At 41.2% G+C, this 24146-nt stretch overlaps 1 protein-coding gene across 2 annotated transcripts in view; it reads left to right on the top strand.

The window, feature by feature from the left end:
• The first annotated feature begins 5910 nt into the window (after positions 1–5910).
• WIPI2 (WD repeat domain, phosphoinositide interacting 2) overlaps positions 5911–24146 on the top strand; it is a 34058-nt gene continuing 15822 nt past the window's right edge. Inside the window, exons 1-3 of one of the 2 annotated variants that reach the window (XM_029577125.1) lie at positions 5911–6180; positions 9496–9578; positions 22912–23081. In XM_029577125.1, coding sequence (XP_029432985.1) covers positions 6107–6180; positions 9496–9578; positions 22912–23081 — 327 coding nt within the window. In that variant the 5' untranslated portion in view covers positions 5911–6106. The remainder of the gene's footprint in view (positions 6181–9495; positions 9579–22911; positions 23082–24146) is intronic. The other variant, XM_029577124.1, reaches the window with a different exon arrangement.

The following is a 24146-nucleotide window of genomic DNA, read 5'->3' as shown; positions in this document are numbered from 1 at the left end:
AAAAAGGTTGAGAACCACTGAATCAGAGGAACTAAATCCTTTCTTATTTTATATGCTACACAGGTTGAGAGGGGCAGCGCACTGACGTGGTGCTGAGGGCGGGCCAGCAGAGGCTTTTAAATTCCTCCGGGTACCACACTGCCTCCCTCTTCTTCCACGGATCGGGTAACGTGGCGATTCCCACCCAACCCACCCAACACATTAGCAAGTACAACCTTTTAGTTAGTTGGAGTTACTATTTGTTACCTCGTCACGGCAGGGGTGGCTGTGCCTAGACTGGGAGATGTAGGCCAACAAAAGAGAACGGGGCGGGGAAGTGCCATTAAGGAAGCTAGCTGCAAGGGCCACACTCTACAGCGGACAGACAGAAGAGGGGAGAAGTCAGGCCCGGGGATTGGACCTTGACGTGCTCATTGGCAGGAAGGCGATGGGGAGGGACACGGGTAGGCTTGCTGCGTGGCGCTCTACATGGGACTCCTCCTGGCTACACTTCCTCAATCACACACGTCGAGGCTTGCGGGAGCAGGCCTCGGGACGATACACTTCTGCGGAGGCTTACTATGCATCTATTTTGCACCTAACTGGGAGGTCAAGTGCAGCTAACCTCGTAGGACTCGGCACCCTGAATTAGATTCCCTTGTTATTATTATTATTATTATTATTTATTGGTTTTCTATACCGACGTTCATAAACAAATATCACATCGGTGTACGGTTTATTTATAAATGCCCTATTAAAGGCATTTGAATAAAAGACAATCAATAGAATGAAATACGTAAGGTCATTAAAAGTAAATGTTTAACACATCTTAAAATTATAAAAGAAACTAAACTTAGTAGTAAAATAAGAATTTTAAAATGGATTTAAAAGACTATGCTTAAGGAAAGGCTTGTTGAAATAGCCATGTTGTTAGGGCATCTAATAAACAGCTGCGGCCATTTTGCATCCAACTACGGTGTTGCGTTATATTTGTTCCCTGTTACCGTTTTGGTTCAACATATGGGTGAGGGAGAAAGGGAGGAGGAAGGAGCCTCCGGTGTCCAGGCTGTCCCAGTTATTGTCTTACTAATTCTTAACACTTTTCCCCTGATGTTCCATTGTTCTTCTTTAGGTCCTGCTTGTTCATTGGCTGAGGGGAGCTTCACTCTGTCTGATTTTCTATTTTGTCTTTAGGTGGACAGGAAACCTGTTGCCTGTTCAAATGCTCTTGTAGAAAATACGTTTTAAAAGCATGAAAATTGCAGAAACCTCCCCCGAAAACCGTGAAATTTGCTGGTGGTTTTCTGGTGCCCTTCCCCAGTGTCCCTTCTGATCAACAAATATAAGCTGAAACAAAGCTTCGCTACAACAGCCTTAGACACTGCTATCTAAAGAGTACTACAGAAAGGTGATGCATTCTGGTGGCCTCATCTCGGTGTCCACTGAGCTGAGCCATGTGAATATAACAAGGTACCTATCGGGGCCTTCACCTTGATAAGCATGCATATTCACACAAGGAACAAGCAAGCACGCGCAGCCTGCGCTAACCCAGAATATCCTGCAGCAACAGACTCCTCACCTTCCAGAAGAACCCATAAGACTGTTTTCTTAAATTACATGTGCTGACTGCTGTGGACCTTCTGAGTCAACCAATTACCCAATCTGCCAGTTTTGTCCATGTATATTCCATTCATGGTGAATTTCTAAAGCCAATGCCTATCTTCTTCCTCTCCATGTGCAATGACTATTGCTGAATCACAAGCAGAGATAGTTTTAAAATCAGATCGTGCCAGCTGTAACCCAACAGAAGTTTTGATGAACCATAGTGCCCTCCTGAGGCAAACAGCAAGACTGCAATTGTACAGATTAACCAGCTCTGTTCAGATCACAAACTTTTGACATCTGTTAGATGCACCGGACGTGAACAGGAAAGACATTAAAGAAGCACAACCTTCCTGTCAGTCTGTCCAACGTCTCTAATGTTACCTTTCCAAAAGATATTCAACTCAAAACTTGTGTACAACTGCTGAAGGACATCTTTATGGCTCTTCACCCTTAACTGACCTGATTGTTTTGTTTTAATAGGGAATTCATTACAAATAATCCTTGAATATTAATTTAAAAAGATGATACCAGAGTGGGCTTTTCAATACTTTGCTTGCTGGTATTTATGGTCCTAGAAGGGACAGAGTTCTTAGTGATTGTACTGATCTGTTTGACCCTATGAGGGATGAAGCTGCACCTCTCTGCTCCATGATGATTGTGGTATGAAGCTCTTCTGATGGATGAAATGTGGTGTTGGGAGTGCAGTAATAAGAAAATAAGAAGTACCTTGAAGGTTCAGACCAGTAGTCCATTGAACCCAACATATTGTCTCTGACAGGGGTCAATCTGGATCGCTTGGCAGTATCCAGCAGATCCAAATGAGGGATTCAGTTCCCCACTGTAATCCCTAGCTCTACCTGGCTAATATTTATTAATGAACCTGTCCTTCAGAAACTTAAACACATTTATTTTAAACTCAGTTGAACTAATAGACTTGACCACATTCTCTGGCTACAAATTTCAGTTTCATTGTGCACTGAATGGAAAAAATACTTTCTTGAGTTTGTTTTAAATCTTCTACCAGTTAGTTTCAATAGTCTGTTCGTTTTCCGCTATTCTCCTATTCACAAGTCTGATGCAGAAATTGTTGAACTGGTGGGACAGTGTAGCCTTGACGCCTTCACCGAGAATCAGCAAATAAATATCCCATTGTGGCTGGGTGGACTGTGTACAGGTGGACCTGAAAGATATGTCAGCCTAAAAACTACCTCAGCTGTCAAGTGAGGAGCCAAGAGGACCAGGGAGGACAAATATTTCCACCTCTCAGAAGCACTGCTGCTTCCAGAGAAGACATCTTGTTTTCTTTGAATGCAGTATCTCGTCATTTTTGGATCACAGCAATGAATTTAATTCACCTGATGTCCTGACACTGGAGCAGTAAAATAAAAATAATAAACTATTAAAAAGCAGCTGTACAAAAAAGTGCAGTGAAAACCAAGCAAGAGTATAACTTCAACCAATCAAATTCTCAATTAAAACACAGACAACTATACTTTTATGAACAGATTGGTTTCAGTTACTTTGCAATACCATTGACTGGAAAAATGTCCTCTTAGTCACTAGCAATTTAGCTTTTTAGTACAGACTGCTCTGCAGCTTACTTGGGAGGAACACTCTAGAAATGCGAATAAATAAATAAATAATAAAAGACGGTACCCATCATTCTGCTTCAGCAATATTGCTGAGTAAGTTAAAGAGAAAAGTACATAATATAAAAGAAGAACGTATCCACATGACGATGGGTTTCATCCATTGGATAATACCACTGTTAAACTTCTACAACGTCTAAAATCTTTTCTGCATTGAAAATTGTAGATTAGAATCTACGGCTAATAATATCACCATCAGCTGTGCTATAAATACAAATAAATAACTAAGCTCTTTGGTTTACATGTTTCCTCTCATTTTTTATTCCCTCTGGCAAGATTTTGTCCCTTTAAACTGACTGTTCTTAGCATGCCATCTGCACGCTCTCCACTGCTAGGCAGCAGCAGTCCAGGAAAATATACTGAAGAATAAAGCAGCAGCAGTGGCTCCTACTTGCCGCAAAATTCTGATGATTCAGACGCATAAATGCAGCCAGAAGATGCTGCAGCCTACTATCCAGTATTTTTCTTGGATCCTAGAAAACAGATTTTTGAAATGCTTTCTATTATCATTGATGAGACAGGTTTAGGTTCTCAAACGGACAATGGCTTCCCCAAACTGAAGAACTACAAATTACGGAAAAATGATGTCACTCAGGAGCCCATATAGACTGGACCAGTCCAGTGGTTCAGTGGCAGTGTTGTGCACCGCCATGCATTGAGATTTGGGTTTGCTTCCTGGCTCAGCTCTTTCATTCCTTAGTTTGGCTGGGGCTGAGGTTACTTCGGAGGCACTGGTCACAGCTGTGGAGGGGAATAGGGGAGTCATCATGCAATAGTAACACCCAGGGGTCAGATTGATTGCACGGTTCTGGAAGATGCTGAGGACTGTCACTGCAATGACTGGACTAAATGAGTTGGGAGAGTATATAAAAGAGGAGAAAAAAATCCCCAGGTAGTTGCAAATGTTCATGGCCCATATCCCTGCCCTGATCCTGGAATGAGCTGGAAACCTATAAGAGCAGGAGCTTCCAAAATAGCCATTATACTGTATAAAGGCCCGGATCCCCTTTGTTACAGCAATGAAAACATGCTGAATCTGATGCACTATAACATCGCTCAGAAACCAGATTCACATAAGATGACCAATAAACATGTTTGATGTTTGCATATCATTAAAACCTTTTAGGTATCTGAAGGTCTGTATAATATCACCCCTGCGCCTCCTCTCTTCCAGGGTATACATAGTCTCTCCCCATAGGTTTTCTGATATTGACCCCACACCATTTTGGTTGCTCTTCTCTGGACCGCCTCCATCCTGTCTCTATCCCTTTTGAGATAAGGGCTCCAGAACTAAACACAGTACTCCAGGTGAGGCCTCATTAAGGACTTGTACAAGAACATCACCACCTCCTTTTTCTTATTCTCAGTGACCTCAAGAATAATGTGCTGAGGAATTTTAAAAGATGAAGTATGCAAGTATATATGACAAAAGAGATATCATACTCTAAAAATCTATGCAAAGTGTATTGAATCAGGATAAACTGGCTGCCCTCTGTAATCTTACATAAAGAACTGTTTTTTAAACAGTGAATGTAAACAGTGGTTGACTGAGGTTAATTTGATGTTGATAAAGAAAAATTCCATAAAACAAGTTAGAGAAAAAAACACAGCAGCAAAAACCAGACCTGTTGAAAATATTCTATTTTTACAATTCCCCATGCCCATCTACTCTAAATTTCAGATTCAGTTTTTTTTTTCAGACTGAGAAACTCCCAGAGAGCTTTAAAAAAAACAAAACAAATTCCTAGGGGTGGACTAAGATTCAACTCATCTTTAGGACCTGGAGCCAAATGATTTGTCCCAAGGACATTAAAATCCGGCGTGCATGTGTGCGTGGAAATCATATTTTATAACGTGCGTGCCAATCCGCGCATTATAAAATAGTCGCGTCCATGTGTGCACACCGGGAACTGCACGCACATGGACACACGCACACGGATAGGGTTGCCAACTTTTCCATAGACCAGGACTGGACACTTGAGGACTGAGGGGTGGGGTGGAGGAATGGTACCCCCTCATTTGCATAAATTTTAGATCCTGCCAGTGAACTTCCTAAACAGTGTATCTATGTATCTGCAGAACCACTGGGAGCTGAGGGCTGTGCTGTGCACCACCTCCTCTCTCTATGCTGTCCAATCATAGCATGGGAAAGGAGGCAGGGATACAGCACAGCTCTGTTCCGATAGGCTCCGACCTCCCTTTCTCTTCCTCTAACTAAGAGGCTATGGGAAAAAGAAGGATCCACCTGCAAAACCGTGCATTTAGCATCCGGTCGGTACTTCTAGATGTATAGAATGCCTGAAAACCTGGCTATTGGCAACCGTAGGTACGGATTTTAAAATAAATCCCTTAGGGAATAGCCAGTTATTACTGGCATCAGTAGCATGGGATCTACTTAGTGTTTGGTACTTGTAGCCTGGATTGGCCACTGTTGGAAACAATGCTAAGCTTGATGGACCCTTGGTCTGACCCAGTATGGCAATTTCTTATGCTCTTATAGGACCTGCCCCCATAATGATCAGTTCGCCTTTCATTTTGCCAGGGCACATGCGACCCGCTTCCAGGTCGCCTCCTCTGGTGCGCTTGCGCGTTTGACCTTTTCTCACAGAGCTTCCCCACACTTATCATACGCCTGGGAACCGGGGAGAGGCTACTGAGCATGCCCGATCGTGACGTCTGCGGTGTCAGGAGGAATTGCGCAGGCGCAGTGAGGCGCCGAGGGTCTGGACGGCTCGATCGTAAACAAGCGGGCTGGGAGGGATGAGGAGGCCGAGCGGAAGCCGGCGGAGCACTCGCTGAGGAGGAGGAGGAGGAGGGGGTCCGGCGGAGGGAGAGCCGTGAGACGCCGCTTCGGCCACGCAGCCCGACCAGCAATGAACCTGGCGAGTCAGAGCGGGGAAGGCGGCTTCAGCCAGCTGCTGTTCGCCAACTTCAACCAGGACAACACGTAAGGAGGGCTGCGGGGGGAGTGGGGTGCGCGAGAGGAGGAGACCCCCCCCCCCCGGGCGCGAAGGAGAGCCGCGAGGCTCGGGACCGCAGGTAGAGAGAGAGGCAGGCAGGCCGCTCGGCCACGCACCCTAACGGTGGGGTCTGGGCTTAACTCTGGTTAGATTTAAGGGTGGGGGCTTCCCCCCCCCCCCCGAGGGCAGGGGGAGGAGAAGGAAAGGTGAACCTTTTAAGTACCAAAGGGGGGAAAGGTAAATAAGCTACGTAAGCAGGTTCTCTTCCACTCCCCCCAGTGACTGTACGAGGGGGGTCTGGCTGTAACTGAGCTGACCTGTGGTACAGGTGACGAAGGTACCAGGCCATCTGTTCCTCGGCTGTGTGAAAGGGGAGAGCCGGGAAAGTGACGGGGGCATTAGAATGGGGAGAAGAGGCTGCTGATCTCGGTCAGTGGATGGGGAGGCGAGCACCCTGCTGAATTATGTGTGTAACGTTATCAGATGAATTTATACGCTCAGAGACGAATTGGAACTATTTATTGTTCGGATTTATTACCTGCCTTTTTGACTATAGAATTCACTGCAAGTTAATTACAACACATTATAATAAAACATTGAGTTCAACACAAAAACTGATTGACTGGATGGACCATTTGGGTCTTTATCTGCTTTCATTTACTATGTTGCTATGGTTAACTTTTTTTGAAAACTGGAAAAGTAAACTAATGCTAAGCAAAGAATACTATAACTGGAAAAAAAAAACCCTATAATGACCAAATCATAAAAAATAACTTTCAAAAACTGATTAGGCGCCTTTTTGAATTGCTTAACTTTCTAAAGCAATGCTCATATGCATTTTTCTTTGGTATAGCATTAAGAGTTAATGTAGATGCTTAGGAGGCAGGGAACTAAAATCAAAATTACCCACATTGGTGAAAACCCTGTGGGTACTTTTACCCATGGGGTTTGCATCAATTAGAACAAAAATCCACAAAGACTTTTTGCTTTGAATATTGCTCCTGGAAAAATTACCAAGAGGTTGCCTTTACTTTCTTTGCATGACATTTTTCTGTCAGAAACCACGCCAATAGGTTTGAATTTATGTACATAGCTTCTCTTTGCCCACAGGAATATCTACAAAGTCCACTGAAAAAAGTATGCACATTGTTCAACAATGCACATATTTATATCTAATGACAGGTTGGGCAATATTCAAAGCCCCCGCTTTTACAAGTAAAATGCATCTTTACCCACAGAAAAGGCTTTGAATATTGCCTTCTTGGGAAACAGCTGTCAGTGTGTGTTTTATTATTTGTAAGTCAGTTACATCAGTATTTTGCACAATAGACTTAGGGAATATAACTTCTGTTTGAAGGTTCTTGAACCTTTTGTTTATTCTATTATTAGGGCATAGGCTGTTGTTGCAGGGTCAAATGGGGAGCTTATGCACTGCCAAGCAAGCTCTTTAGTGTGTACAGGCCCCATAAAATATGGCGATAAATATCTGGGTTATTGAGAGGATAGAATTGGGCTCCTAACTCACAGGATCACCGAGTATGCACTATTTTCAGTCCAAGGAGTGAGGGCCCAACTATGTCATCTTTTTCCACCTTTAATTATTTGGTTTTGGGCTGGGCTGGGAATGTGGCATGTGTATTCTTTTTAGATGCAGTATTTATGTTTTAGAAGTTTTATTTTATTTGTTTTTATTGGAAATATTATTGAAGTTTTTGTATTCATTGATTGCATTGAATTTTTAATATTGTAAACAGCACCAACCAGAATTATTCTGTAGAACGAACGGTACATAAGAACGTAGAAATACATAAATAAATAACTCCCAAAGTACAGTTGGAAGCTGATGTATAGTTTGTTCAGGGTTTTAAAAAAACAAGTTCTGTATGTTACCACTGATACACAGTCCCTGATACAGACTATTTTTTGCTCTAGTGACCTGCTTCAAGGGGAATTCAAAATCAATAAGGGAATCTTAAACACAAGTAAAATCTAATTATGGAAACATTTCTTCAGAGAGTGTTAGAATAGGAGCATACAGTGTAGCTCCTATTAACAAAGCATAGAAAGGGTTGAGAGACTTAAAGGAGAAAAATATATTAGGAGTAAAACTTCAATTTCAAAAGCTTATATTTTCAATCACCAGTAAATCACTGTCTAACTGACACTGGTTCTGAAGAGAGGGGAGAGGCTACAAGACGGGGGTGCCAGACAGGGGTTCCAGACTCAAACTTATAGTTTTTGCAAGGACATACAGCTGTGCCCACCCCCAACACTCCCATTGTTTTTCAGGTCACAGAGTGTCAGAAGCAGCTCAAGGTCTCCATTTTCTGTGTAGACCAGCTGATGCATATCTGTGTCCAGAGGACCTGGGGCATAGCTGACAACTCTCTCATCAGAGCTGAATCATTCCTAAAACCTAGAATATCATGTCACATGCTGTCTTCCTGCTGCAGAACACATCCAGGACTTGAAGGGCTTTAGTGCACACAGAGAAGAGCTGCTAATATATCAACATTTTATATCAGCTTAGTTATCTTAATGTATATCTAAAGGTTTATAAATACTGTCATATGCCATCATGTACCTTTAAATATTACAATCAGGTTCTTCCTGGCTATTCTATGTCCTCAGACCTGTGATCAGCCCAGAATGAAGGCAACTTGATAGGATCTATCAGGTATCCACAAATCATTAGAGAGGGATGTTATTGTTTCTAGTGTTCCATAGACTGAAAATGAAGTAATGACTTTTAATTCAAAATTGCAAAGAGCTTATAATTCCATACTCACACAGTTTTGCATTTTAACATCCATCATTTTAGTTGGTGGCTATGTTAAAATGCTGCTTGCTTTATGGAGGTATTTTAGTCCAGCAGACTCTTAATATTTGGCTCAGTTACTTTGAAGTATGGGCAAATTTAAAATGTAGCCTCAGAAGGAGAAAATGGATATATATTTTTTTTCAATTCCAGTTATCCTCAAACCATGGGAATATGAACTCCTTATAGGCTCTGCAAAGAATTAGCAATTATACCAAGCCTTGAGTTAGAGAAAATAAATATAATTTTACACTCGTAAGGGTTGATAGTGCTGCATTATACTTGCAGGGAGCATTTCAAGCAGCTGCGTTGAAGTTCCTCTTTAGAGGAAGCTGCTAAAGAGCATGCAGGAAGCTGAAGGTACTGTTTATGGATTGCTTAATATAAAGAAGCTGATCAGTGAGGAGGGAGCTCTTGGTCTTTTCAAAATAAAATTAGATTTATTTTTAAAAAGAGTAAATTATTTTCCCATTTTGTTTTGCAGGTCCCTAGCTGTTGGCAGTAAATCTGGTTACAAGTTCTTCTCCCTTTCTTCTGTAGATAAACTTGAACAAATCTATGAATGCAGTAAGTGCCATTTCTTGTTTTTTGTTGCTGTGATGGTGTTTCCAGAGAACCCTTAGCCAAATGATATCCAACCACTCGTTCCTTTTCCCTCATCCCAGAGACCAAGACTTTACCCAGCTTTGTGCTTCCTATGGGGCCAAGGTATTAAAACCTGCACTAAGGTTGGCTTTAAACTTTAGCACAGGTTTCTCTTTGTGCGGCCATTAAACAGGGGGCCCCGTGGGATGTAGTAAACTAATGGCATGCAAATGACGACGTGTAAAAACAAAGTGCGCTAGAAGTACTAAAGTGAATTTTATTTACTTGGAGAATATTTGCATACCAACCTGTATTTAAAAAAAAAAAAAAAAAATCCTTTTCCTAGTGTGTAGACAGATGGACTCAGGACCAGGGCGTTATGTTCCGCTGCCAGCAGATGGAAACGGAGCAAGCTGACATCACAGTATATATATTCCTGCAGTGACCCCAGCCTGCCAGTATTCTCCCTCGCCAGCAGATGGTGGCTATGCATCTCCCTATGAAAGGAGAATTTTATATGGAGAAAATGAAAGTCCCGCTTTCCTGCGGTGATACCTAAAGGTCCCGCCCCCAGTGGAAGATTCCGGAGGTGATTTCCGTGGTCCCTCAGAGGTGTGCCTTGGTCCTGTAGCTGGTTCCTGGCGTGGACTTAGCTGCTTGTACAGCTGAAAGGCAGCTGGTGCAGAAGGCCGAGCGTGGCGGTGACAGCAGATACCCTCCCCCCCCCCACCCGCAGCTGAGCTCCAGTAAGTTTAAAAAAAAAAAAGAAGAAAGAAGAAAACCTTTTACCTACAGAGACAGCTAGGGGGATTTTAGGCCTTCTTTCAGACCCTGTGTGCTAAATTCTAGCCCCCCCCCCCCGAATGCTGACTTCCTAGACTGCTAAATTCTAGACCAATGGGGAACATCCCCCTGCAGGGATGTTCCCGATTGGTCCTTTTCATTGACACATGTCAGTGAAAGGACCAATCCCCTTTCCAGACCGCCTTCTGAAAGGAGATTGGTTCATCATTGGAGGAGGGAATAAATTCATATTAAATGCTCAACACTTTAATTTATTTACTCCTTCACTTACTGCTGATTGGTCCCTCCACTGTCCCGTATCGGTGAACAGACCAATCTTGTTTCAGAAGGGGATCGCTCCTTTCACTGACAGGTCAGTGAAAAGACCAATTGGGAACAGCTCTGCTGGCGGAGGTTCTCCCACAGAGGTTCCCTTGGGGTGGGCCGGCTGGGAAGTCAGCACGGGCCTTTTATTTTCTCTAAGGGGGGCAAGAAGGGCCTCGGGGGGGGGGGGGGGGGGGAAAACAGAGATCTGCCGGATAACAAGCATTTAAAGATTAGTACAGAAAAGGGGAGGATCCCTGGACCCGAACTGCCTTGACTGCAGTGCCAGACCTAACCTGGGGAGAGAGGTAGGACTTGTCAGGCCAGCTGCGTGAAGTTTAATGCCTACCTTTGAGCGAGTGCTAAATATTCTTTGGTAGTAGAAGACGTGTTAGGAAACTTCCCACTAATGTGCCTCCTTGAATTGCAGGGTAATAGCTAATTAGGCTATTACCCTACAATTTGCATGCATGCATGCTAAGTTTCCTGCAGGTTGTTTAGTGTGGGGGTTTTTGGCGCTAAAGCCCCTTTTACATACCAGGGCAATGTTAGCACCTAAGAACCTGCGGTAAGGCTTAGCGTTGCTTATTACATCAGCCCCTATGTGTTTTATCTATTTCCATTGTATCCCTTCCCTGGAGAGGTTGGTTGACATGGGCCACAGCTGTGTTTCCTAAAGATATTTTACCACTCTTTACTGAATGGAGTCCTGTGGTGTAAAACTTTGGACGTACCGAGTTGCTCTTTAAATCCGTGGAAAGTCTGCATCGGTTTTGTTTGCTGGTTTTCAAACCGCTTTAGCTTGTGTTCCAAATGTTCCTGTGCTTCAGCAATGAGGAGATGTAGAAGGAAGATCAAGGATTGGAATTCTGATGTGGTTATTGTTTTATGTGCCTTTATTTCCTACAATATGTTTGCTCTTACTGCTTTCGTACTGTGGCATGGATTTGTTTGTATGGGTCTTTAAGAATATGCAGCGCTTTTCTTCCCAGTACATGTATGGTAAGCTGTTTAGGAAGTTGTGATCTCTGAGCACCAGACCGAGCAGGTTAACCACAGCGTATGGAAATGTATGCCCTGCTTATTCATATTGAATGTCATAACAACCATACCAGTTTATGGCACTAGAGCAGTACTGATTTATATTTATTTATTAAAAAGAAATGTGTAACCTGCACTATCTACAATTTTCTCCATGTTTTGAGAAGATAACATGATGTGCAGAAATAAGAGACGTTGTTTTTATTATTATTTATGCTACAGAATCATTATGCTTGAGAGTCAGTTTGCAAAATGTTGTAATTCACCTAGAGAGCTATCTTAATAAGCAAAAAAAAAATGTAATACACTGCATCAAATCTTTTGGTACCACAGAAACTTGAAATGGACAGCATGTGAAACTCAGAAATAAAATAGGGTGGGATGCTATAAATGTTTTGTCATTTGGCTAATGTACAAGCAATAATCGCAAACTGATTATATCCTTGAGTTGTTTGCATGCACGTTTGTAAAGCATGAGTAATGTTGTCCTCCCTAATTCATGAAAAATAACATTATGAAATACTAAGGCCTAATGTTCAGTACAAGAACCACATGACTGTTAATGCTGTTTTCAGACTGCATGTATCGTATTATCTTTTATCTGTCAATAGCAGCTGCAGCCAGATTGGCGCTTATATAGGTAGAAAGCCTGCAACTAATATTATGCAAAACTTGTAAGGAAATAGGATGTTCCTATGCCTAGACATATCAAATGGCAAACCTTCCCCACCAGGACACTTTCTGACATCTGCTTTCTATAGGATACTGCTCCAAGCATTGAAGATGGGTTACTATTTCTAGTTGACATGTTAATTCAAGTAGTTTACATTAATCTTCACCCTGACATACAAACATTTCCTACAAATTGTATAGAAAGACTCCTTCTCGCTAGTACTTGTGGTTCTTCAAAGGAAGCAGTACTAGATATCAACTCATTCCATTGCTTAAATACATTTGACCCCATGAGTTTCCAGTTCTGCAGAATCACTGGAGCAGGGATGGCCAATTCTGGTCCTCAAGAGCCACAAAAGATTCAAAATTCCTTCTCTGAAAATATCCCAATGTTTCCAGCAGTTTTTAGCCTGAAATGTCGGCCCCAGAAAAGTATGAACTACCTTCCAGGTTTCTCTGGAAGCCTTTAAAACTGGATTCTCCATCAAAGAAACACTGAGAACAAAAGGTGACTATGACCACCTGGATCATGTAAATAAATCCAATGCAACTCTCGGGCTGAATATAAATGTGCTGGAAGTCCTGCCCTCAATTAAAACATTTCAGCTGTCTCACTCTGATCCATTTTTTTCAAAGTCTAACATTATAAAGCGATTTTACTAGCGCGTTGCTAAAGTGCCAAATATTGCCTAGTAATTTACATGCAGTAGCTGATGCCATCAAAGTAGAAAATTGACTAGACAGTTGGAATACTTTGACAGTACATTTTCATCTTCCGATGACTCAAAATCATCTAAGCTTGACTTCAGAACCCTGCATCCCATGACTGAGGTTAATAAAAAGATTTTCACATTAAGACTGGGCATATTCTTGAGAAAATGGATGAAGCTTCCTTTATCCCTACTAGGTAGAATCAAGCCCAAGTAAACTATATTTTTTTTGTGCCTATATATGTTCCACACAATGTATTTTGGAAACAAGACCATTTATATGCAAAGTTTCTTTAGGGATGCAAAGGTTCAAGAAGAAAAGTATGCATGTGTGTGGGGGGAGGGAAGCGGAGGAGTTGGATTAATCATCTCCAAGGCTTGCTTATTGGGATTTTCACTTTGCACAATGTGCAAGAGCGACTATTATTGAAAAAGAAAAGCCTGTATGGGTGATATAGAGCAGGGCATATTGGGTCCATTTAAATTACTGGAAGAAGTCCAGATTCTGTCAAGTTCTAGCTAACAATCCAGTTTTTTTAAATATCTCAAAATCCAGGAAGCTACAGACCGGTTAGCCTGACTTCAGTGCCAGGAAAAATAGTGGAAAGTGTTCTAAACATCAAAATCACAGAATATATAGAAAGACATGGTTTAATGGAACAAAGTCAGCATGGATTTACCCAGGGCAAGTCTTGCCTCACAAATCTGCTTCACGTTTTTGAAGGAGTTAATAAACATGTGGATAAAGACGAACCGGTAGATATAGTATACTTGGATTTTCAGGAGGTGTTTGACAAAGTTCCTCATGAGAGGCTTCTAGGAAAAGTAAAAAGTCATGGGATAGGTGGCGATGTCCTTTCGTGGATTGCAAACTGGTTAAAAGACAGGAAACAGAGAGTAGGATTAAATGGGCAATTTTCTCAGTGGAAGGCAGTGGACAGTGGAGTGCCTCAGGGATCTGTATTGGGACCCTTACTGTTCAATATATTTATAAATGATCTGGAAAGAAATACGACGAGTGAGAATCAAATTTGCAGATGACACAACATTTTTCAGAGTAGTTAAATCACAAGCAGATTGTGATAAATTGCAGGAAGACCTTGTGAGACTGGAAAATTGGGCATCCAAATGGCAGATGAAATTTAATGTGGATAAGTGCAAGGTGATTCATATAGGGAAAAATAACCCATGCTATAATTACACAATGTTGGGGTCCATATTAGGTGCTACAACCCAAGAAAGAGATCTAGGTGTCATAGTGGATAATACATTGAAATCGTCGGGTCAGTGTGCTGCGGCAGTCAAAAAAGCAAGCAGAATGTTGGGAATTATTAGAAAGGGAATGGTGAATAAAACGGAAAATGTCATAATGCCTCTGTATCGCTCCATGGTGAGACCGCACCTTGAATACTGTGTACAATTCTGGTCGCCGCATCTCAAAAAAGATATAATTGCGATGGAGAAGGTACAGAGAAGGGCAACCAAAATGATAAAGGGGATGGAACAGCTTCCCTATGAGGAAAGACTAAAGAGGTTAGGACTTTTCAGCTTGGAGAAGAGACGACTGAGGGGGGATATGATAGAAGTGTTTAAAATCATGAGAGGTCTAGAACGGGTAGATGTGAATCGGTTATTTACTCTTTCGGATAGTAGAAAGACTAGGGGGCACTCCATGAAGTTAGCATGGGGCACATTTAAGACTAATCGGAGAAAGTTCTTTTTTACTCAACGCACAATAAAGCTCTGGAATTTGTTGCCAGAGGATGTGGTTAGTGCAGTTAGTATAGCTGTGTTTAAAAAAGGATTGGATAAGTTCTTGGAGGAGAAGTCCATTACCTGCTATTAAGTTCACTTAGAGAATAGCCACTGCCTTTAGCAATGGTTACATGGAATAGACTTAGTTTTTGGGTACTTGCCAAGTTCTTATGGCCTGGATTGGCCACTGTTGGAAACAGGATGCTGGGCTTGATGGACCCTTGGTCTGACCCAGTATGGCATGTTCTTATGTTCTTAATGTGGGATGGAATACAGAAACCTGATAGCCCTGAATGGCTGTGGCAGATATTTGTAATATAGTTAAGTAGGTATCTCTATGTAATGAAAATTTATGTATTTCAATTTGATTGACCTCCTTTCATTTAAACTTCAGTGTGGGTGACAATAAAAGAAAATGCCATAGATTAGTAATGAAATAGAATAGCATAAAAATAGTGTTAAACTGAGTTATTATTTTGTATTGTTAACATACTACTTCAGTCAACCTATTCAAACACCGCAATGCATCAGATAATTTACCTTGGTTCATACAGCCAGCTTTTCACTCTTTCTCAACACTGGATAATTGGTCTCTAATGATCTTCATGTGATGTATTGCTCCATATCAGTTTTCCATATTGTGTATTTTGCCAGTAAATTTTTATTTTTCACCCAAAGTAGCAGTTTATGAATTTTGGATTTTTATGGTTTTCATGACTTTTTTTCTGCTGTATTTCTCACTCTTCGCACATTTTGTTCTTGTTTTTTCTGATTTATTTTATTTGATTGCTTTGTTTTTTTTCCCATATAAGCTTTTTTACTGAAAAGGTGGTAAGCAGCTGCTTGGATAGCCTACCAGCAAAAATGGTAGAAAACCAAACCATGACAGAATTTGGGCAGACTAAAGGTAGAAGAAAAACCGGTGTGGGGAGTACCTGGATTTTGGTTTAGGTGTGGAGCCGTGCACGCTCTTCTGTCTGGCATGGTGGAGGAACAATAGAGTGGGAACAACAAAACAGACTTGTGTGGCAGTGCAATTACATTAAGCTCCCATGGCAAGGTCAACCAGCATGAAGTGCTGGTACGACTTTAGTACACTCACGAGCATAATTGAGGGGAGATGACAGGATCGCTTGGCTATACTGTCTAAATAATAACAGAGAGAATACGGAGGCAGATAGGTAGTTCGTAGATCTCCTTTAGTGCTGAGGACACTGGTAATGGCCAAGGAGGTACAACGACCATAGCGTAGGTAGAGGCAAGAAGGAAGAAGCCAGGATAGGCTGAAAGATTCTCTACTGTTGATATCTACTGTATTATTACGGATTTTTCATTGTTATTTTCTGAACTGGTATTTCCATGTTTTCATTCAGGGCATACAGTGAAAAGTTCCTGAACCTCTAATTTGACTAGCGTTCGCGCAGACACAAAATGGGGAAAAAACCCTTCAGTAAATCTGCCCAACATTTGTAATGGTTTCAGAAGTCAGTTTGGATTATAGTTGTGTGGAATTTGATTTTTGTTGGACTGATTGATATTGTCTTGTATAGTGTACCTCTGATTGAATAATCTGTGGTTGTGATCATTAACTGACTATTGCTTAGCCCACTGTCACAGTTTACTTCTGATGTAGTTTGGCCTTTTGTTTGTTTTAGTTATCCAGTATGGTCTACCTAAATGAATCATTGTAACAGCTTTGCCATTAATACAGAATGAGAACCCACATGGGTGATTCTCTTTCCACAGTTTGCTCCTAAGTGGTAGCAGTCTGCTCTTCTGCATGCAGCCTGTCAGTCATTTTTGCTCACCTGGGAGTCATATAATGCTTTGTAAACTCTGCTGTTTTATATATTACAACCGAAGCTTTGTCTATGAACACTGAAGACCTTTTTTCATCTGCTTTTCATAAATCGCCACATAAAAATTTAAATCTAAAGCATTCTAGTTTACTAATGTTGAAATGATTGAACCAAATGAAAATACATTTGAGCCAAATAATTACCAAAATAAATATAAAACTATTTGTCGATAGTTAAGAACATAAGAAAATGCCATACTGGGTCAGACCAAGGGTCCATCAAGCCCAGCATCCTGTTTCCAACAGTGGCCAATCCAGGCCATAAGAACATGGCAAGTACCCAAAAACTAAGTCTATTCCATGCTACTGTTGCTAGTAATAGCAGTGGATATTTTCTAAGTCAACTCAATTAATAGCAGGTAATGGACTTCTCCTCCAAGAACTTATCCAATCCTTTTTTAAACACAGCTATACTAACTGCACTAACCACATCCTCTGGCAACAAATTCCAGAGTTTAATTGTGCGTTGAGTAAAAAAGAGCTTTCTCCGATTAGTTTTAAATGTGCCACATGCTAACTTCATGAAGTGCCCCTTAGTCTTTCTATTATCTGAAAGAGAAAATAACTGATTCACATAGAAACATAGAAATGACGGCAGAAGAAGACCAAACGGCCCATCCAGTCTGCCCAGCAAGCTTCACACATTTTTTCTCTCATACTTATCTGTTTCTCTTAGCTCTTGGTTCTATTTCCCTTCCACCCCCACCATTAATGTAGAGAGCAGTGATGGAGCTGCATCCAAGTGAAATATCTAGTTTGATTAGTTAGGGGCAGTAGGGGTAGTAACCACCGCAATAAGCAAGCTACACCCATGATTATTTGTTGTACCCAGACTATGTTATACAGCCCTTATTGGTTGTTTTTTCTTCTCCCCTGCCGTTGAAGCAGGGAGCTATGCTGGATATGCGTGAAGTATCAGTTTTTCTTCTCTCCTGCCGTTGAAGCAGAGAGTTATGCTTTTCTAGACCTCTCATGATTTTAAACATCTCTATCATATCCCACCTCAGCCGTCTCTTCTCCAAGCTGAAAAGTTCTAACCTCTTTAGTGTTTCCTCATAGGGGAGCTGTTCCATCCCCTTTATCATTTTGGTTGCCCTTCTCTGTACCTTCTCCATCGCAACTATATCTTTTTTGAGATGCGGCGACCAGAATTGTACACAGTATTCAAGGTGTGGTCTCACCATGGAGCGATACAGAGGCATTATGACATTTTCCGTTTTATTCACCATTCCCTTCCTAATAATTCCCAACATTCTGCTTGCTTTTTTGACTGCCGCAGCACACTGAACCGACGATTTCAATGTGTTATCCACTATGATGCCTAGATATCTTTCTTGGGTAGTAGCACCTAATATGGAACCTAACATTCTGTAACTATACATGGATCATGTAAATAGATTGGAGTAGCAGCTTAGTGTTTGAGCAGAGGGAAGGGAAGCCAGGGTTCAAATCTTGCCGATGCTCTTGTGATCTTGGGCCAGTCACTTCACCCTCTGTTGGCTCAGGCACCAACTTAGATTGTGAGCTCCTTGGGAAATAGAAATATCTGCTGTACCTGAATGTAACTTGCAGAGAGTTAAATATAAATGAATGACAGAGTCGGGGAAATACCCCATTCTATACTGTCAGGACAGTATAGAAAAATATCCGAGCTCTAAAACTTCCTTCATCAAAGTCTGAATTTTCTTTTTTCTGAATTACATTCTTCTATTGTCATTTCACAAAAGAATGCTGTTAATGAGAATTTCTTTCTTTAAAATGGTCCCATTTTAGAGGGAAAATCAGCAGCAATTTATGGAAGAGAATTAATTGGACTCTCCCCATAATCTTCCTCCTCTACCATGAATGAACTCTGGCATAAGCCTTTGTTTTAATTTGCATTACAATTTTTTTTTTCTCACTACCAGCCCAAGGAAATTCTTAATCTGATTTTTAGAAAGGAGTACGGTGCCTTGTAAAAGTCTTCACACCCTTGTACATTTTTCAAATTCTGTCTAAAAAATACAGATTAAATAGCATTAAAGTAGGAATTTGTTACACTGATCTATGTAACATGCTCTACACTTTCATCATAAAAAAAACAATTGTAGAAATGTTCCTAAGTACAATCAAAGGAATTATACTACACCTATGATCTTACCTGTCTGACTATGTCTACTGGTATGACTTTCCACCTGAATTTGTCTGTATTTCCCTTCTACCCTGTTGATGTCTACTCAGTTTGATTTTATGTTAATGTAACTTTATTTTATATGTATATAATATTCTGTAAACTAATTTATAATGCTCGTTTTAGTGTAAACTGCCCCAAACCTTGGCAAGCATGGTTAACAAATCTTTTTAAATAAATAAAATAAATTTCAACCTAGTACCAGACTGACCAGATCGGTGTACAACAACAAATCATATTAATGTACAGAAAATCAATAAAATGAATAACTAATACATCATAAAACTGTGCAATCATACTCTTCCTAGGAGAAACAGACTCAGAAAACCATTTGGCCACCCCCATCAGTGTCTTCAGCAATCCAAACTAGGGAATAACCATCCTTTCTAAAAGAAACTTATCTGGCTAACTTACATGGGATATTCAGCATCACGCCTATGCTGCTGAATATCCTCGTCAAAATCATTGCTTAATCGGATAAGAATGAATATCCCTGACCAAACACTAGCAGATGGATAGTATGGAATACACAATAAATAATAAATATTTGAAAAAGGTTGGTTGGGGTTTTTTGGGGGTTTTTTTTTTTTTTTTTTATAAAGAACCAATAAAATCATAAAATGTTTGTGATAGTTTTGTATTGTATTTTCTGAATGTGTTTCTGTAAACTGTTTAGAATGCAGGATAGTGCAGCATATAAATAAATAAAACTGGTTCTTCAAAGTAACCTTTAACAACAACTCAAAAAATTGGTTCTTCAAAGTAACCTTTAACAACAACTCCTCTGATCCCCTCCCCCTTGAAACAGGGGTCCGCCCTCTCGGTAACCCTCTTTAATATCTACCTACTCCCTCTCTGCCAATTCATCTCAAGTCTAGGCATAACATACTATATGTACGCCGACGACATTCAACTCCTCATTCCAATAACTTCAACGATCGAAGACGCATTATCCAATAACCTCAATGATCGAAGACGCATTATCTCAATCAGAAACATGCTGAACCACCTAAAACTATGCCTCAACATGAACAAAACTGAATGTATCCTCATTGAAAGAAACAACACAGGCCAAATAACCCCACTGCCATCCTTACAAATTGACAACACTAACATCCAACTGAAGAATAATACTAAGGACCTCGGTATCTGGATCGACAACGAACTAAAGCACAAAAAGAACATCGCAACGAAAACTATAGAAGGCTTTTATAAACTTCACATACTTAAACATCTTAAACCGCTTCTATACCAACAAGAATTCAGAACCGTCCTGCAATCACTTATTTTCACCAGCATCGATTACTGCAACTCGCTCCTGACTGACCTTCCCAAATCTGCCTTAAAACCTCTCCAACTGTTACAGAATGCCGCAGCCAGAGTCCTAACCTGCAAGAAAAAATCAGACCACATCTCCCCTGTTTTGAGAAGTCTGCCCTGGCTACCAGTCGAACAAAGAATCAAGTTCAAGACTTTAACAATCTTACACAACGCAATCTACAGAACAGAGAACAATGCCCTCGATAACATGATCCAGATACACAAACCACAACGCACAACAAGAACAGCCAGCAAACTGCACCTAGCCATACCCCCTCTTCCTTCTTTCCTTCAGCTAAGCTTTCCAACACTAGGAACAGAGCCTTCTCCATGGCGGGACCGAAAGCATGGAACTCCTTACCAGACTACTTAAGCACACTCTGCGACATCAAATCATTCAAAAAGGAACTCAAAACCTGAATATTCAAACATTCACAGATGGTGTTGGCTAAACTGACCGTCTACACACCAAAGACTCGATGACGTACACAAGTTTATATGCAGCTTGTGCACCCGTACTTGTTTGGTCTCTGTTTAGACAATGTCTGTAGACCGTAAGACCTGATTAGACTCTGTTTGTACAATGTTTGTTCTCTGTAATACCTGTCCGTAGATGTTTTGTATACTGTAATCCCTGTTCAATTTGCCTGTATATAGAATGATTTATTGCGTTCACGTAATAAGTTCAATTAGTTCCCGGTTAAATTGTTCATCATCTGTAATAAGTTGTTAAACTGTAAACCGGAGTGCAGGCAGCTTGCTATACCTTGGTATATAAAAGATTCTAAATAAATAAATAAATAAAATCATATACTATAAAAACCACCACTAGGCACATAAAAAAAACCATGCACTTCTAAGAGACTGGTGGCTGCACAAGCTGCTATTCCAAATCTGCAGCTGAGAGGCACACATAGGCCTTACTACATCGGCCGCTGTGCTGAAAATTTTGCTATTTTTCTGCGCATGTTTTTTGAGGGCACGCAGCAAAACCCAGCGGCCTCCTGGGATATAATAAAGGTAGGGTATGTAAATGAAATACATGCAGGAAATCCACGGAAACAAAATCCAGGCACAAATACACGTGCTCAAGGCCCTATGTGGAAACCTGTGCAGAAATCCCCACAGAAACCTGCATTAGTTATCTGCGGATGGAGACCCGCGATTTGATTCTTGGGGCAAAAACCTTCCCCTTTCATAAGACACTGAAGAAGTTAGTGGTGCGGGAGTGGGACTGAAGGTGGGCAGAGCAATGTCTATCCCCTTCATGAGCTGACTCCGACCGCGTAGAACTATAATGGCGGATGCCGATGAGTACAGCAGAGATTCTCGATTGTTTAAAGTGACATGTGCTAAATGGAAGTGTAAGGCTGAGAAGCTTGACCAGGCCGAAATGACACATCTATGGTGTATTAGAGGACTTCTTCATACAGACTGAGAAGAGCCCTGGAGTTCAGTCTATAGGTACATACCATCCCCAGCAGTGTTTTTCTCAAGTGGAATAACTACTGCCTTTGTACCCTTCTGTGAGCACCTTGAGCCAGGACAAACCCGCTCCTCTCAGTCCCTCCCTCTCTTCCTCAGCAAGAAACTGCCCTCTCTCAGCCTGGTCCCTCGCCGACCTCTCGTTTCTGCTGCTGCTGTTCTTCACTTCCAGACAGGCGCTTCAACTTAACTCGTGCCCTGACCCAGGTGCTGAAAAACCTGCACTAACCATTCTCTCTGCTAGCACATCTCCCTGTATTGCCTGTTAATAGATAATTTCCTCCTCTTATATGCCATTTGCATGCACTCGCGCTAAACTCACCGAGGGTTTGTGCGGGCATTTTTTTAAAGCTAAATACATTATTACATACATGCATAAGATCAGCATGGAAAACCACACACACATACGAGTGCAAAAACCCACATTGGGTTTACTGCGGCTTATTACATCGACCCTATAGTTTGACATGGCCACGTTTCGGCATTCATGCCTGCCCCAGGGGTATTATGAATTTGAAAGTCCCTCAGGTCAGTGAAGAAAGAGTCTTCAAATATTGAAAGCTTCATAATACCACTTTTGCAGGTGTGAATACTGAAATGTGGTCATGTCAGGTCCTTTCCTTCCATGAACAGAATGCCAACAAGGACTATCAAATTAGATGCTTTTGTAGTAAATTAGGTTGTAAGTAGGGAGCACAACATTTTGCTTTTCATTTTCAGCTAGATCTCCTGATCATTTTTTTGTTTGTTTTGGATTGTGTGCTTCTTCCTGCTCCTTTTGGGGTTTCCAGATTGGAGTGGGTCCCTACTGGAACTAAAACACCATGAGGTTTCATGTGCAGCTACCCAGTCTTTTCCCCACATGCCTGCCCCTCTCCTAATGTATTCCAGTGACCATTCTCTGAATGACTCCTAGTCATGTCAATGTGCCTGTTCCACTTGATACCAATACTCTTTCAGTCTCGCACTGGTTTTTCCAATCAAGCTATCAATCTCAGAGCTTAATTTAATGAACTAAAAATACAACACAGGTTTCTGTAGCCGCTCATGTGAGAAATGTACATGCAGTGTTTCACTGAAGTACGGCTGTTGGCTAGCATATCAAGTTTATTATGTCTGTGCATAATTTATTAACTGCTTCTGCAAACTAAGAAAAAGTTTCTTTCTTTTTTCCTTCCCCTTTGGATAACCTCTTAGCTGACACTGAAGACGTGTGCATTGTTGAGCGGCTGTTCTCTAGTAGTCTGGTGGCCATTGTTAGCCTCAAAGCCCCACGAAAGTTGAAAGTTTGTCACTTTAAGAAGGGGACTGAGATCTGCAACTACAGCTATTCCAACACAATCTTAGCTGTCAAACTCAACAGGCAGGTGAGTAGTGACTTCACCTGAATGTTAATTCAGACTCCCAACAACTGCAAAAATACAGATTGTTTCATTATACTTGTTTTAAATCGATAATGACTAATCATGGTTTATTTTACAAAATGTTGAAATGTTTTCACTCACTGAATAGTTTTTAGCTCTTAAAAGGAATTCTAGTGTTTTGATTACATAGCAAAGTGCCTAATGCCTTCATTAGTTAGGTCAGTGATGTGCTGAACTGAGTTATAGGCAGAAAGAACAGCATCAAGCTTGCACGAGAGCTGTAGGAGAAGGGGGTGAGACTTTTCCAGCTTTTCCCCCTTTTCCATCGCAGCTCAGCCATCCAACACGGACCCAACAGATAGCTCTACCCACTGTGTGATGTTATCTGCAAGGCCATAGCTCCAGGCTGAAACGGGGGGGGGAGGTGTTGTCCCTTTGGGAGCTCCTTTGAATGTGACTGGGAAGAATGGGAGGAATTGTCCTTGGGGTGTAGGTTGGGGGTCATTTCTGTGGAATATAAATCAAATATTTTGTAATCGGGGCTAGATTGTGAATGGGTTGTTGGAATGGTTGGGGAATGTTGGGTTTTTGTTATTTTTTTGTGATTTATATTGCAATGTTTTATTGTATTGCTATTGTATTATGTTGTTCTGGTTTATATTATTGCACAATGAATTATGAACCCCTTGAGTCTCCTTTTGGAAGGCAGGATAGACTGAGTAGAGTGGGGTGATTAAATGCTAGTACATCTGTAGAGTGAATACCTGTAAAGAACCATGTGTCTTTCACTGCTCATTGTTTGCATGCAGAAGTCCAACAAGACTTGATTTTCTTCAATCAGTTCTAATATAATGTAGCTTCACTGTATCTCAATATTGCCAAGATTGCTTTAAGGAGATTAGTTACTACAAAATGAGGCTTGAGTTATTTTTGGGGCTTCACAATATGAGCATATTACAGTACTGCGCAAAGAAATTTACTGGCTCCTAGCCCAAACCAGGATTGCTTTTAAACTTCTTTGTTTGATGATTAGGACATTTAAACCAGGGGGCTGCTGCATATTTGAAC

The sequence above is a fragment of the Rhinatrema bivittatum genome, chromosome 14 (assembly GCF_901001135.1).
Source record: "Rhinatrema bivittatum chromosome 14, aRhiBiv1.1, whole genome shotgun sequence".
NCBI lineage: Eukaryota > Metazoa > Chordata > Amphibia > Gymnophiona > Rhinatrematidae > Rhinatrema > Rhinatrema bivittatum.
This window is presented reverse-complemented; position numbering and strand designations above follow the sequence as displayed.